The 15,751-nt window shown below is 61.4% G+C and overlaps 1 protein-coding gene across 1 annotated transcript in view; it reads left to right on the plus strand.

Moving 5' to 3' along the window:
* Positions 1-15,751, plus strand: part of LRP5 (LDL receptor related protein 5) — an 86,141-nt gene that overhangs the window by 35,014 nt on the left and 35,376 nt on the right. The window contains exon 5 of the mRNA XM_037135209.2: positions 630-761. Coding sequence (XP_036991104.2) covers positions 630-761 — 132 coding nt within the window. The remainder of the gene's footprint in view (positions 1-629; positions 762-15,751) is intronic.

Genomic DNA, 15,751 nt, shown 5'->3' on the forward strand with positions numbered 1-15,751 from the left:
GGGAGCGGCACCTCCCCAGAGGGTCTCCGGTTACCCACGAGCAGAGGACGATTCCAGCATATTTGTTCAGTTCAGCTGCATATTGCTTGTGAGAGGGCTGGGGACAATGAAAAGCATTGTCGTCAGTACTGAGGGACCGAGGGGCTTAGCCCTGTGTCCAGGGGTGGCTGCCAAGCCTCAGTGCAGACCCTGTGGGGTCAGAGATGCTGAAAGGACAAGACAGGCCTATGCTCCAGGAAGCTGCTGTCTCGGGGTCTGTCATTACCCCACGGGTGGGTTCTGATATCCTGCCGGGGAAGGCTGAGGGCAGCCTTCACGGAGGAGGTGTCCTTCCTGGGACCCTGAAGGAGACGAGGGAGGGCGGGGGGGATGCCCACACCTGGGCCCCGAGGGTGGCTGGGAGAACTGGGGGGCAGCTGAAGGCCGGGCGTGGCAGGCGTCAGGGGTGAGGCGGGACAGGGTGCCACGGTGATGGCCCCGCGCCACAGGGGGACGGTGTTTGGGCAGATGGACACACCGGATATCCCAGGGGACGAGGACGCGAGGTACTACTAGTTTGGAAAGAAGTGGTGGGGGAGGGTGGAGGGCCGTGTTCTGGAACTCTCTCTGACCTGCCCTGTGTTCCCCAGTCCACACGCAGTGTGAGGAGGACAACGGGGGCTGCTCCCACCTGTGCCTGCTGTCCCCGAGGGAGCCCTTCTACACGTGCGCGTGCCCCACCGGCGTGCAGCTGCAGCACAACGGCAAGACGTGCAAGGCAGGTGAGACGCGGGCTGCCCTGGGGGCGGGGCCTCGGGGCCACAGTGACCCCCCCCCCCCCCCCCAGGGAACTGAGGTGGAGAACGCGTTCCTAAGGGAACTTCCAGCACGAGCTCAGTTGACTTCTCCCCACATGCTGTTTTCGCCTCTGGTTTAGGTGTTTTATCACCTTTCCGTTCTCCCCCTTAATTTCCCATCGGTCTTCAAGGACTCACACTGATTATGTTTCAGCAAAGGGTTGCCCTTGCCCTGAGGGGTGTCTGCGCCTTGGGTTCTCAGGTGCAGAGAACTTGCGGTCTGTCCCCGGGGACGTCCAGGGCGTGGCACTGCTGGCCAGACACACCCTGTCTCCTCTGCCTGTGGCTGCCAGCCTGTCACCTGCTGTCCAAGGGCTTGGGTCCCACCTGGCGTGGATTCCTGGTTCCTCTGCTGCCGTGGGCCAGGGTCTGTGGGTGGTCCTGTGGGTGGTCCTGTGGTCGCCCTGGGGGCGGTCTTTTACTTGCGTGGAGATTGGCCATCACACCAAAGGGTGCATTAGCGGTGCCGTGCGCTGGCCCTGGTGGCATCCCCCGCGAAGGGCCTCATTTTCCTGGGTGGTCGTGGGAGGGTCCTGTAGGGTGGCGGGAAGTGATTAAGAGGACATGTTGCCATCATTTGGGAACTGGGGATGAGGTGGGCCCACGCAACCCACACGGCTGTTCCGAGTGAGTTTCTGCCCCCTCGGAGCATGCCTTAGAACCCGCCAGGACGGCACCTCATTGGGGCCTTCAGCAGGTGTCTGAGGGGTCCCTGCTGGGTCCCGGGCCACGGCGTCACGTGGCGAGCAGCACAGACAAGTGCCCTGGCTCCCGGGGCTCACGCTGGAGCCTGGGAGGGCAGGCGGGGGTGGGAGACCGACACCCCGTGAGCTGGTGAGTTATTGGGTGTGGCAGGCAGGGGAGCGTGAGTCGGCAGCCCGGCTCCTCGGACCCTTCTAGGCCCCTTGCTGGTTTCCGTTCACCGCGGCCTCTCAGGTGATGCCGGGGGAGAGCTGGGCCTGGGGCCCAGGAGGGTCAGGCATGCTGGCTCGGGCGGCTCGGCCACTCTGGGGTTGGGGACTAAGCGGGGTCAGGTGGATGGTGGACACTGAGGGGGAGGAGCAGCTGGACCAGTTTGGACTGATGCTCTCATTTTACACAGGAGAGAGCTGGGTGGGGTCGCCCTCTGGGTCACTGGCGAGTGGCAGAGTAGGTTCTAGAAGGCAGGGCCTTCTAGCTCCCAGAGGCCTGGGTCGGCTGCTGCTTTTGCTTCGAAGGAAGGTGATCAGATAGCTGATGTCTCGTGGCCTGGCCCTGGCGGGTGAGTCCCGGCCTCCCTCCAGGGTGTGCTGGGCACCCCTGCCCCTCCCCGGAGGAGGGCACCCTGGCTTCGAACGCTCCGCTGGAGAGCGTTCAGGTGTCGCTGACTGGAAATGCTGACGAATTTTGAAGAAGAGGCCCCATCTTTTCATTCGGCAGGGGTCTCTGCTAATGGTGCGGCCGGTCCTGCTTGGTGTTGCCGAGAAGCCAAGGGAACTGGAGCTAGTCTGTTAACGCTCCCGCCTGTCTTTGCTTGTTTTCTGTTTGTCTCTGTTGCACTGGATGTCATCGCAGGAGCAGCTGCTCCTGTTTGTATTTGTGTTCAAACACGCGAGTCCCGGTGCCTGGAGAGTATTTGAACCTGCTTGCCCAGTCAGCACTTTTCTGTTGTTGCTCTTTCTCAGTCGTTCCGCCAGGAGAGGGTTGGCTTGGGCCTGGCCCTGGACTCAGAGGGACCTGGATCTGGTGTCAGGTGCCGCATGGATTGGTGATGCCTGCCCAGGCCCCGTATTGGATCGGCTTGTGATGTCTGCTGGGGGAGAGGGATGGGTGTGGCTGGATGCTGGCTTGGCTGCCATCTCTGCCCACTTTGGGTGTTCAGAGCATGTCGACGTTTGGGGAAGGAGTTGGGGGTGTGGACATGACCCTCCCCACCCCCAGAAAAGGTGGATTGTGCAGAAGTGCCTGTCAAGCCCCTCGCCCTGATGGGGGACTCGTGCGAGCAGCTTTTGCCCCCGGAGGCCCCCTCATGCATCAGAATTCCCTGAATGGGGTGTGGACCCTAATCTCGTCCCAGAGGCCCGGCCCAGTGAAGTTCATGGCTGGAGAAGCTGGAGTTCCAGGAGGGACTTGCCCAGGCCCCCCAGGGGTACAGAGTGCTAACAGTCCCCTGGGGGTGGCCAGTGATGGGACCTTGTCACTCGGCGCCTCCCTTTCTCATCTGTGAGACGGGGGTCTCAGAGTACCCCCTGCCCTGGGAAGCTGTGGAGGACCCAGTGTGTGACAGGAATGGAAAGCTCCTGTGCAGGGTACCCAGCGCGAAGTGGGTGCACGGTCGATGGCGGTCGCAGTCGCCATTTGTGCGGTTGGCATCTCCTCGTGTCACTGGGCTCAGGGAGCTGGGGTGGGGCTGCCGGAGCCTTGTTTTGCCCATGCCCTGGGGGCGGGCAGATTATTTTTCCAACCAGAGGAGGCAGGGGCGTGGGCCATATGGACTCTGGCCTCCTTGTGGCTCCCAGCATTTCCGTAGCTGGGGCCTCTCAGCCCTGGCAAAACCCCTGCCTGTGGGCGAGCCCTTCTGAGGGTACTGCATTTTTTCTGCCAATGTTAAATGTGCATCTCCCCGTCCGGGCACAGAGCAGCCCTGGGGAGCCCTCTGCGTTGGGGCTGGTGGGGGAGGGCATGTGCAGGGGGCAGAGTAGAGGAGGCAGCCCGGCCAGGAGGGCTTCCTGGAGGAGGTGTCATGAGTGGGGGGCTCTTTGGTGGGGAGCTGACACTGGCCCCTGCGGGGTAGAACTGGTGGATTAGCAGCAAAGCCTGCCCTTCTTGGGGGAAGCTGTGGGGGAAGGGGGGGCTGACCCATAGCACCCAGCCTCCTTCAGTGGGGTCAGCAAGCCTGCTTGCTCCCCTAGAATTCAGCAGCTCAGGACCACCTTCCCTGGCCTTTGAGAACTGTTTTGCTGCCCACCACCCCCATCTCTGAAGGACACTTACAAATAAGTTGGAGAACGCCAAACGTACAGAAGAAACACGTATTTGTTGTCATTCCGAGGGGCTGGTTTGGGTGGGGGTGCGGGCCAAGGGGGGCAGTCTGCAGTGGCAGTTCAGCTCGGGGAGTTTTTTATGGTGCTCCTGCGTCTTTGTGCGTTCACCCCAGATGCCCGGTCTAGGGGCTCTGTCAGAAGGAGGGGCAGGCTCCCAGGAGACAAAGGGGCTGGGAGGGAGTCTTGCTTTGCATGAGAAAGTGACTCTCAGTTCTGTGCTTTCATAAGACTGATTCACAGTACAGGCCTGGCTGCTTCTGGGGGCTGGAGGGGCCTCTGTAGCCCTGGCCCCATTCAGAGCTGTGCTCCCGCTGGGGTGCGGGAGGGGTGAGCAGAGTTTTCTAATAGTTTTAGTTTGAGTTGAGAAGAGCCCCAGAGGCCTCTCGGAAGCTTTTCTCCTTGGTGGCTTTCTGGAAATTCGAGGCAGTCCTAAAACATCTCCATAGTCCTTAATCCAGAGGGATCTGGGGCACCAGTGAGGGCCGGACTTGGCCATCAGCTGACTTTCCATCTGTTCGTGGGCAACAGCAAGTCAGAGACGGGACCACGCACGAAACCCAAACGGGGTCTGAGGGCTTCAGAGATCGCAAAGAGCAATGACCCCACCTGCACATTGGGGCTCGGGCTGCAGTCTCCTGTCCCCCAGTTCTTCTCTTTTCCCCCCACCCCCAGTTCTTATGCTTTGCTACAAAAAGGCACCTTGAAGACAAAGGTTGGACTAAAAAGCCATCATCCTGTCACCTGAGCCCTGGTGCTGTCTCCCTGGCCGTGGCCTGGGGATCCTTTTGGCTGCAGGGTACCTGACGTCCAGAGCACGGGGAGGGGGTGCAGCTGAAGAACCTAGGGCACATAGCGAGGGCTAGCAGGCACCCCGAGATGGAGAAAGGGGCCGTGCAGGGTGGCTTCCCCTGTTGGGGGAGGGGAAGGCATCGCAAGTGATATTCGGGACGAATGTCATGGCCTCGGTCCGCAGTAGAGGGCCTGCCGCAGACTTGCAGGGGTGAGGAAACTCAGTCACGGGGTTCGAGCGGCTCCTGTTCAGTCACGCGATGGCTTTCACGTGTCTGCCACCTTGACTCACATTCTGGCTGTGTGACCTTTGGAAAATGACTCGGCCTCTCTGTGCTTCAGTGTCTTTACCTACCAAAGGAATGCTGCTAGGATACGATTTATGGGGTTGTTGGGATGAAGACCTGGCTGCCCAACATAGATGAGCCGTGCCTTGAACTTGAACTTGCATCCAGGCAGGCAGTCGAGTTTGATGCCAGAAGAACCGATCTTCCCTGAATGTTTGGAGTCAGAGGGAGATACAGACACTGGGTGGTACCAACAAGAGTGGGTGGAGGCGAAGGGAGGTGGAGCCAGCAGGGGAGGAGCCGAGGGGTGAAGTGTGTGTCCTGGGTGCTCTGGGCGTGTGGCTCCCTGTGGGATGAAGGCTGGCACTGGGAGGGATTTGGGGTCCATGGTGGGGGCCCAGCTGTCAGAATTCCTCAGACCCTTCCGTCACATCGAGGTTCCCCAGCCCCATCAAATCTGAGTCTCCGAGACGGGCCAGGTGTGGGAGGCAGAGGGCCGACTCTCTGCACCCGACAGTGCCCAGGGCAGGCGGAGGGGCAGCGGGTCGGAACCACAGGCCCAGCAGGAAACGTCTTAGCAATAGCAAGCCAGGGTCAGGTGCGTGACTTTCAGATTCCTGGGACTCTCCCTCCAGGCGTCTGCTTCAGGGAGTTGAAAACGACATGTTTGTGATGTGTGAGAATGCTGTTTTTTCCCGACTTTGAGTACGTGAAAGCCAGCCCTGTGTAGGGGGTCGGTGCCTTCCTCAAGGAAGGGGCTGAGGTGGTGATGATGCTTGGGTCCCAGTGAACAGGGGCATTGATGTCCCAGCGTGTGCAAGCGTCCCCCCAGGAGGGGAGGATGGAATGGGGGACCCTCTGGCTGCGAGCACCAGTGGGGTGGGCTGCTCCGTTAGCCCCCTGAGCTGCGGTTTCCTCGCCCGTGAAATCGGACAGCGGAGTGAGTTCCCCTAACACACCTGGGCTGTGAAGTGCTATCCAGGATGCCCCTGTGGGGTCCCTGCAGACTGGGCATGAGACTGGGGGCTCCCTTCTTTTAGGCTCGGGGTGCATCATCTCAGATCCCCAGGCTCCTCCTGAAGTGGCCCTGGTGGGGGTCCTGAGGTTGGAGACTAGGAAGGAAGTCACAGCAGGTGGCCCCAGGCCTGCCAGGGACTGGGGGAGACCTGGGGGTGCCCAGTGACTCTTGCCCAGGGGAGCCGGCGTGCAGGGAGCCCTTCCGGGCTGAGCCTCCCAGCTCGGCCTCCCCTCCCCCTCTGCAGCAGCCACTGTGACTGAGGCGCCCAGCTGGCTTTGCTTTTCCTCATGTTTTTCCAATTATGTGGAATGGGCTAAAAACAGCAGTAGCGGGGCCTTATTTGGGAGTTACCACCACGCTCCAAGGAAGCCTGCCACCTCCCTCACTCAGCCCTCGGCAGCTGGCTCTTTGTGGGACATGCCCCAGTTGTTTTGACTTTGGTCCCCACGGGTTCCTCATTGCTAGGGGCTTTCTGGGCAGCTCACCCTCTGCTCCAGGCCTGAACGACCTGGGGCAGTGGCTCGTGGCAGCGTCCATGCCGTGCGTGTGCCTCCACCGCCCATGGTGGCCGGGCCGGGCCGGGCTGGGCCGGGCTCTGTTCCCCACCCAGGCCGTGGCTGCTGGTGGGTGATTTACGGGTCCGCCTGCCCCACCTCGCCAAGAAGTAGTTTTAACAGATGTTCACAGGGACAGGAAACAAAAAGATGGGGGTGCAGGGGGGATGCGGCCGGCAGAGGCGGCCCGGGGAACAGAGGCGTCTCGGTTGGTCTGACGGGCAGGCTGACACCTGGCCGAGGTCTCCAAGCCCCTCACATACGCCCGTCTGTCCGGGCGGATTAGCCGAGGCTCAGGGCTGAAGAATAAGGAGCGCATTTGTTCCCAGTCTGTCTGTCTTGTCACTTATCAGGGAAGTAGGTCAAAGGGAGAAGAAAGGAGGCCCTTGTGACGGCCGCTCTGCCGCCTGGGCTGTGATTGGCCTTGACTGCAAACAGGAGGCAGCTGCTGTTCTCAGCCACGGACCGTGAATTTCTCAGAGGGAGAGAATCAGACTGCGCAGTCCCAGGAAATGGGGTGACAAGCCCGGGCACTAACTCCTGTTTTTTTGGAAACCGAGGTATAACTTGCAGACAATGAAGTGCACAGATTCGAAGTGTATGTTTTGATTAGCTTTGACAGTTGTATAAATCTGTGTAAACACCACCCCGGCGCAGACACAGAGCTTTTCCACCACCCAGAAACGCCCCCCGCCCCCGCCCCGCGCCCACTCTGCAGCAGCAGCCCTGCACTTCCATCTTCCACGATTGGCTTCGCTTGTTCCGGAACGTCACGGAAATGGTACCGCAGAGCATGTGCACTTTTGTGTCTGAGCCCAAGACGACCTTTTAGGTCGAATAAAAACGGAGTGGAGAGCTTGCCGTGGTCTTAGGAGACGGACGTCCAGAAGCTGCAGGACAAGTCCACACTTCTCTCCCCGTCCAGCCAGCTCTCCGTAGCCACCCCACAGGGGTCCTGCCCCGCCCCTGCCAGCTTGTCCAGTGTGCCCCTGTCTCCTGCAGCTGGGCCCAGCCGCGGCCTGGCCCCAGAGGTCCCCAGAGCTCCGGTGTCCCCCCTGCTTTGGAGTCGAGTTCTGGGCTCACAGGGTCCTAGTCCTGATGGAGCCCCACGGTGCCCAGAGGAAGTCCCCACCTGCCCAGCCAAGCCCGGTGGCTGTGTGCACCTCGTGGTGTCTCTGGATTGGGCGGTGGCTGCGCGTGCCCTGAGTACTGGTGACTGTGCCCGTGTGCCCCGGCCCCTCCAATTCCACGGGCCCTGGGGTGGTGACGAGGGCCCTGCCTGGTTGGGCTGGGCAGGGCTGGACTGATGCCGTGGGCTGCCGGCTCATCATCAGAGAAAGACCAGGAGGGTCTTTTCCACCTTTTACTTTCTGTTCCGATACCTGATTTGGTGGGGATCCGGCCGCCTGGGCCTGGTTTCGACCCTGCATGGTGTGGCCGGTGCCCCCAGCGAAGTGCGGGATCTTGTGCCTCGGAGACCTGGGAGTATGAAACGCAGCCAGTCCCGTCTCCAAAGGCACCTTGTTCGCTGGGAGGCATGTGCAGTTGTATCAGCCCCCGTGACCCACTGATGCCCAACCGCTTTCAAGCTTGAGAGGTGGTTTTTCTGTACGGTTCAGCCCGCTCCGTAACGCCGGTGTCCGCCACGGGCAGGGCAGGCGGCCGCAGTCATACTCCTGGGGGCTGCCCGTGGCACTGGCCCTCTACTGAGCCCTGTCCTCACTAGTGCCTGGCAGGAGCTGTAGGGTGGGCGGCTGTGACTGGCCTGGATCATGTGCATGGGTGGTGAAGCCCCTGCAAGGACACAGAAGGAGGGACGGGGATGGGATTGGAGCCCCAGCAGCCTGGCCAAGCCCCACCCCCTGCCCTGAACTGCCCGGGCCCCCAGCCATACCATCTCCTGGAGCCACAGGACAGCTGGTATGACCAGGGGAAGAGTGGCTGCTATTTGTGGAACACCCATGGTGTCCTGGCTCAGACCAGCACTACAGGCTCATCGAAGCCCCAAGCCACGTGCTGTAGAAGTGGCTCACAGCACCCCCCCCCCCAGGTCATCACCGGTTTTAAAGCCTCATGCACCCGCGTTTTGGAGTCTCGGGGCGGCCATTCTTTTATTTATTTATTTATCCTCTCCCAAGGACATGTTTTCATTGCTTCTAGGGAGAGAGGAAGGGGAGAGAGGGACAGAAAGAGAGAGACATCAGTGTGAGAGACATTGATTGGTTTCCTCCTATACCCACCTCATGGGGGACGCAGCTGCCACCCAGGCACATGTCCTGACCAGGAATTGAGCCTGCAACTTTTTGGTGCAGGGGAATGCTGCCCAACCAACTGAGCTCCCCCGGCCAGGGCAGGGCTGGGCTGCCCATCTTCAATGTTCCCAACCAACCGGCTTTGCCCCTGGGTCTCTGTCTCTCTCGAGCCCATCTCTGCCAGGGGCGTGAGACTGCAGCGCACAGCCCTGCCCCTGGTTCACAGGGAAGGCGGTGGAGGCAGGGCCCCAGGTGCATGTTCAGTGGCACTGGGAGAGGACGTGCGCCAGGCTGTGGCCTTGGGCTTCGGGGCTGCTGCCTTGTCAGGGACCCTCCCAGCCTCTCGGGGGGGCCTGTCCATACCTCAGTTTCACCTGCGTGGGGACAGAAGTCAGGCTGCTTGCTCCAGGTGACTCAGTGAGGAAATGAGGCTGGGGGCTGGAGTCAGGTGTGACCAAGAACACTACCTGTGCTGCCTGTGTGCTGAGCAGCCTGAGGGGCTGGGCAGGGTGGGGGCAGAGGACCATGTGAGGGGCGACTCCTGGAGACTGGAGGGAGGGGCTGGATGCAGGGGGTCACCAGGCTGGCCCTGACCTTGCTGTTCTCTGGCCTTGCCAGGCCTCTGGGCACAGAGGTGACCCCCCTTTTAGAGCTGAGCAGGCAGAGGCACCTGCCTGGCCACTCCTGGCGGTGACAGCTTTTCTGTGCACTCACTAGGAGGCCCGGGGTGGGCCATGCGGGTGGACAGCTGCTTGGGCCTCAGGTTTCCAGCGGAGCCAGTGCCCGGCCCGGCCACTTCCTCTGTGCCTTGTGACCCTGTGGTCACTCGGCGTGGTTTCCTGGGCCAGGATGCTGGGCTGCGGTCTCAGCTTTGTCCAACCACTTGCCCCAGGGGGGCAGTGGAGAAACTCAATCAATTGTTAAAAACAAAAATAAGCCAGCTGCCTGCCTGCCGTGAGGCTGTTTATGGCCTCAGAGTCTGGAGGGTGGATGCGGCGGCCCGTGCTGGGACCCGGCTGTTCCCACTCAGCCCCAGGCCCAGGAGGAGGCGACTCTGCCCACCGTGGGGGCAGCTGCAGGGGCACAGGGCTGAAGGAGGCCCTGGAGCTACTGCAGGGCTGGCGGTGGGGGGCGGATCCAGGAGGTGGAGAGAGGCTGTTGTCTGCTGTGTCCCCAGCACCGAGAGAAGCCAGTAGGAGACATTGCCCTGGGGTGGTGCCGGCCTCCGGGTGGGGCCGACCTTCTTAAGGCGGCCATGACCTTGGAGCCTCAGAGGTTCATCGGGGACTGGTGGCCATGTCTACCTTATCTGTGGGGCGACGGGGTGGGGGCGCTCGGGGCCCCTCCTCTTTCCTCTGTGCTGACGAGGTCAGTCCATGCCCTGGAACATACCGGTATTTGCCTCGTCACTAAAACCCCTTCCCCACGTTGCCTTGCGGATAAACCGTGAGGACCTTTACGTGCCCCCATTCTGGGCCATCTGGGAGCAGGGTGTCCCCCGCTGGGCTGTGGGGGCTTCAGCTCCTCTGCCCCCTCCCTTCCCCCTCCCACTGCTCTTGCCCCCACAGGGCTCATCCTGGAGGCAACATGCATTGTCCCTGAGGGGCAGTCTAAGGGGGCTGGGTCCTTCCTTCCCCAGCGCCTAGAGCCCAGACCCAGCTCCCCACCCCAATCTCGAGATCCTCTGAGGGTGACCTTGGGCACCCACCTGTGTTTTCCAGTCTTGGCTTTTTCCTTGTCATAAAGTAACATTTATTCTCGCTGTAGAAAGGAAAACACCATAAAAAATAACAGAGGAAATAAAAACCACCCATAATTTTGCCGCCCAGGGGTTGCCGCTGGGAGCATCCTGGTGTGTTTCTCGTTCATCTGTTTTCCGTGCGTCTGTCCGGGTCTGGCTCTGCAGGACCTGTTCACACCATGTGTGCGGCGCCATGTCCGACCCGAGTACCGGTCCTGAGAGCATCCGGCGCCGGCCCCGCTGCGGGGCCCTGAGCCCCAGTGTCCGTCTTTATTACACGGTTTGTGTTGTAGGACGTTTGGATTGTTTCCAGCTGCTTGTCTTCCGTCTGGCGTTTGCCGGTTTCACCAAGTGACGGTGACTCTCCGTGACCAGGAATCGGTGACCCTGACGTCATGTGCATCTCTTACTGCTGCTTTGGGCTGGGCTCTCTGAGGGAAAAGGGCCGGGTCAGAGGGTCCCTGTCCACCTTGCTGTGTAGGAAGTGTGCCCTGGCAGGTCCCCGGGGGCGGGGCGGGGGGAGCGGGCAGCGCTCACACTGAGCACGTCAGGCCCTCCTGGCCGAGGTGGGAGCCACAGGCCCCCCTTCAGTTCGCACGTCACCAAGTTGGAGCCTGTGTTTCGTGTTTCGTCTTCGTCGGCTGTGCTGTCTTCTGCTAATTCGTGTTGACGGTCTTCACCTGTTACTGCCGGCTTTGGGTGGTTTTCTGATAAACTGATAGGCCTTTAATTTAAAAAACTCGTAGACGCTCATGTTGAGAGCAGTTTCAGGCTCGCGGGCAAGTGGACAGGTGGGCCCGGCACCTGCGTGGTCTCTCCTCGCCGCCGCTGCTCGGCTTCCCTGTCACCGGGTCCTTCTCTCCAGGACCTTCAGAGTCACACGCACCTTTCCCACGAGGGCTGGCAAACTGCCGGTGGCGTGTGCAGCCTGGGAGAGAAGAATGGCTTTTACATTTTTATGTTGCAAAAAAACCCCCCAACAAACTCCAAGAAGAGCTATTTGTGATGTGGAGCAACGACAGGACGCTCGGTGTCCATACAGGAAGTTTGCACGCTTTTGTTCGCATATTGTCCGTGGCGGCTTCAGTGCTGCACCCAGAGCATCGCGTGGGTGTGACAGGGACTGTGGAGGCCCCTGGGCCGGCCTGGTCACCACCGGGCCCTTTGTGGAGAGGCGCAGGAAGCCACGGGACTGTCCAGAGGTCGCACTGCAGACGGACGCTGGCGGAATCCCTGCCGGGCTTTTGTTCCGGGGCCCGGAGCTGCCCCCGGGTCCTGGGTGCAGAACGTGCTCAGGGGAGCGCTGTGGCCTGTGTGACAACTGAGACTCGGTGGGCACCGGCCTACGAGCTCAGGTGGGTGTCAGCCCCCGTCCTGCCTGCCCCGGCCTCCACGCTGCGGCCTGCTGCCCGGGCTCCTCCTCCGCCTGGGGTGCCCTCCCCAAACCTCACACGGAACCTTTCCTCTCACTTGGCTCCCTGCCCCTTGTGGGGTGAATTCCGAGCCCCTGAAGGACATGTTGAAGTTTCCACCCCGGGAACCTGGTAAAGTGGCTTCTCTTGGAAAGAGGGTCTCTGCACATTTGAGGGACCGAGTCACACGGGGCCAAGGTGGGCCCCATGTCCAAGGACTGGTGATCCCGCAGGGGCGGAGGCTGTGTGCCCTGGAGGCAGGGACTGGAGCTGTGCAGCCACAAGCCAGGGAGTGTGGAGGGTCGCCAGCCACCACTAGAGGCTGGAAGAGGCGGGGGCGTCCCTCCCTGGAGCCTGCGCAGGGAGCATGGCCTGCTGGCTCTGGGGGTTCGAGGGAGGCCACGTCCGCCGGGGCAGGCCCCCAGTCTGGGGCAGCGTGTTCAGCCATGCCTCTCCGGGTCCCACCTTGTCTGCGTGGCCCTGTTGGGGGAGGGCGGGCATGGCTGGGCCTGGGTGGAGGTGGGCGGGAGGGAGGGAGGGGGTTGAACTGGATGTGTCCACGACCAGGCCTCCCTCGGGCTGCTGTTCTGTTTGGAGAGCAGCCTCTGCCGGGAAGGCCGTGCCCCCACCTGGCCTGTGCCAGGCTGCCGTGCTCAGCGCCAGGCAGAGATGCCGTCCTCTGTCCCGTGCGTGCACCAGCAGGTAGGACAGGACAAAGTCGGGAGCATTACCCCCACTGCCCCGCCTCCCCCCCCCCCCGCCCCGAGGAGGCTCCAGGGACTGCTGTGCAGCCAGCCAGCCAGTCGGCCGGCCAGCGAGAGGACGGTTTCACTTTCTTTGGCAGTTCTGTGAGGAAGGCTATTTGTTTAGACAACCCCAAGGAAAACCATTTGGCCAAACTGTTAGTTTTAAACAGTTTACTTCCCTGGTGTTTAAACAAACTCCCACCAGCCTCTGTGTCTGGTCTCAGGGAGGGGGTCAGCCCTTCCTCCTCATGGCCCGGCTCAGGGCCCTGAGCCCACGCCCGGGCGGCCCAAGGCCAGGGCTGCTGCTCCGATCCGACCTCGGCAGGAACAACCTTGGGGATCACCTGTGGGCAGTAGCCTTGGCCTGTGGCCTCAGGGTCTCGGCCGTGGGCTGGTGTCTGTGGCCCGCACCGGCCTGGCCATGGACAGAGCGCCCAGCTCCCTCCCTGCTGGACACGGCCTCCTCAGACCCTCAGGCACTCCGGCTGGCGTCCTGGGCTCTGTGTTTTTCTCATTTTCCTTGGCAAAGCTTGAAGAAGAACCTCAAAGGCTCTGCAGCCAAAGGGGTGTGAAAGACCCCCCCTTTGGAGTCAATTAACACCCACCAGTGTATCCCAGCATTTAATCATTGGCTCAGCTACAGAGGCTTCTTCCTGAGGGATAGCAATAATGGGGGTCCCTGGTGGGGGGGGCATACTCGAGACTTTGTGACCTGAGGGCCGGAGCCTGGCACACCTGGGCCCCAACGGCTCTGTGCCCACGGGGCAAACCCTGCCAGAGTCACTGATGGTCACAGCCCCTTGGGCGCAGAAGCTCTTGGAACTGGAGACCAGGGCCCCCGTCTCCGCTGCCCCGTGCCCTGGCCCTCCTTCCTGGTACTGGTTTACTGGTGCCCTGGCTCCCTGAGGCGTCTGCCCCGCGTCCCCTTGGGGGACGGATCCCAAGCCTGTTTGTTCCATCTCCACCTGCGGCACCTGGTCCAGGGTCTGGCTGAAAGCAGCCACCCACAAAGGTGGTGGTGGCGTCAGAGCGCCCCCGGTAGCGCGTCACCCTCGGGCCTCCTGCGTGTGCCAGCTGCAGGGATTAAAGTGTTCGTGGGAACTTATTTCCCCCTCGCTGCTGTGTGCCCTTAGGCGGGGAGCTCAATCCGTCTGTGCACCAGGCTCTTCAGCAGTAACCCATCCTCAGGGGCTGGCGTGAGGGCTGGGCCGTTTCGGGGCTGGTGCCGGAGTCACGGCAAGGGGGTGGGCCACGCAGGCTCCAGATGCACCTCGGGACTGCGTGTCGGTTTCCGTCGGGGGGTGTGGTCGAAGTGCTCCTTGAGGTCGAGTGGGCCTAGACATACCCTCTCTTTTTTAAAGCTTTTATTTATTTATTTTTAGAGAGAGGGGGAGGGAGAGAGGAAGAAAGGAAGACAGACATCAATGTGTGGTTGCCTTTCGGGCACCCCCCACTGGGGACCTGGCCAGCAACCCAGGCATCTGCCCTGAGTGGGAATCAAACCGGCGGCGACCTTTCGTTCGCAGGTGGGCACTCAATCCACAGAGCCACACCTGCCAGGGCTGACACACACCCTTACATCCCGTGCAGTGAGGCTGCCCGACCTCCGTGTGGCCACCCCACAGCCTCTTTGGAAAGTTCTGTGGGTGTCCTCTTGGACAGGGCCCTCCCTGGCTGGACCCTGGGGGGCTCCCCACCTCCCCCATGGGGGCAGACGAAGCTAGAACCTTCCATGGAGTTTGGTTTATGGTCCCTTTGATCGTCAGAGCTGGACGGGGACTCGTACCATCAGGCTGGGCCGACTCCTCCCTGGCTATAAATGAGGGAGCCAAGGCGTCCAGAGGGTTGGGGACCTGCCCGAAGCCGCGCAGCAGAGGCCGTAGCAGGAGGTTTCGGCCCTGACTTCTCCCTGCTTGTCCTAGGATGTCAGCTCGGAGCGTGGGCTCCTGTTGGGGTGGCAGAGAGCAGGGGGCGTGTGCCGGGACCCCCAGGAGCCAGGAGGGGTGATGCCCAAACAGAGGGGCCCAGGACAAGTGAGTGGGTGGCCAGCCCACCCACTGGGGAGGCGAGGCGGGAAAAGCTTCTGGGAGAAGAGGAGGCATGTGACCTCGGCCGTGAAGGACAGGTCAGATGTCAGCAGAGCATTTTGGGAATGGAGCCCAGAGGAGGACAGTCTGTCGAAATCCAGAATTCCCCTCCTCTCCCTCCGACACCTCCAGTCAGAACTTGCCCGAACACCTCCCACTAAATCTGAATTTGGATCTTGGATGTGTCCAGTGTAGTCAGTCACTTGGGCCACCTTCTGAGCCTTGCCTGCCTCCCAGTGCACTTTTCCCTGGCGGCCTGCCTCAGTTTCCCTGTCCCAGGTTCAGGAAACCAGTGCTGTCATGTGTGCGCCCTCTAGTGGAAGAACTGGATTATGAACTCTGGGCCTTGGAGCAGGAGACTAGGGACCTGGTTCCTGCTCTCACTTGTAATGCAGGGCACAGGTTCTGAGGGCCTGGCCCTTGTGGCGGGAAGCTGACACCAAGGTGCAGGAGACCATGTCTGTGGCTTGACCAGGCACTGAGGAGACCGGGCAGTTGGCTGGGCCTGGGCGCCTGCGTCTCAGGGAGGTGCCAGGCTGGATCTGTCCCTGTCTGCATCCTGTGATGCTGTTTGACTTCAGGGGGTCCCTCCCCATTCTGGGTCTTGTGTCAAACCAGGTAAGTGGCCCCAGAGTGGCAGTGGTGTTGTCTGTGCCTAATCATCTTGGTTCTGTGGGTCCTTGGGGTGAGAAAGGGCCAGAATGTACCAGCAAATGATGACCCTGCTCTGGGTGGAGGGCCCTGTGCTGTCCCTAGCAGTCTTGGAGGTGTCCAGTCCTGGGTTGGGGAGAACCCCAGGGCCCCTGAGTCCACAGGAGGCTCCGTGTGCTCCTTCTGCTGCTGGTAGTTCTGATAAATCCAGCAGGGAGGATCCAGGATGGAGTCACATGTTAACACCACTGGGTAACAAAGAGGAAGCCTGGGCTGCCTTCCCCAGGTGCTCACCCTTGTCCGTGAGACAGCCAGGTGATTGACGTGGGTGTGGTTGTGGGCGGGGCAGGGCGGG

Source organism: Artibeus jamaicensis, unplaced genomic scaffold (genome assembly GCF_021234435.1).
Source record: "Artibeus jamaicensis isolate MK-2021 breed Jamaican fruit bat unplaced genomic scaffold, CSHL_Jam_final contig_3109, whole genome shotgun sequence".
NCBI lineage: Eukaryota > Metazoa > Chordata > Mammalia > Chiroptera > Phyllostomidae > Artibeus > Artibeus jamaicensis.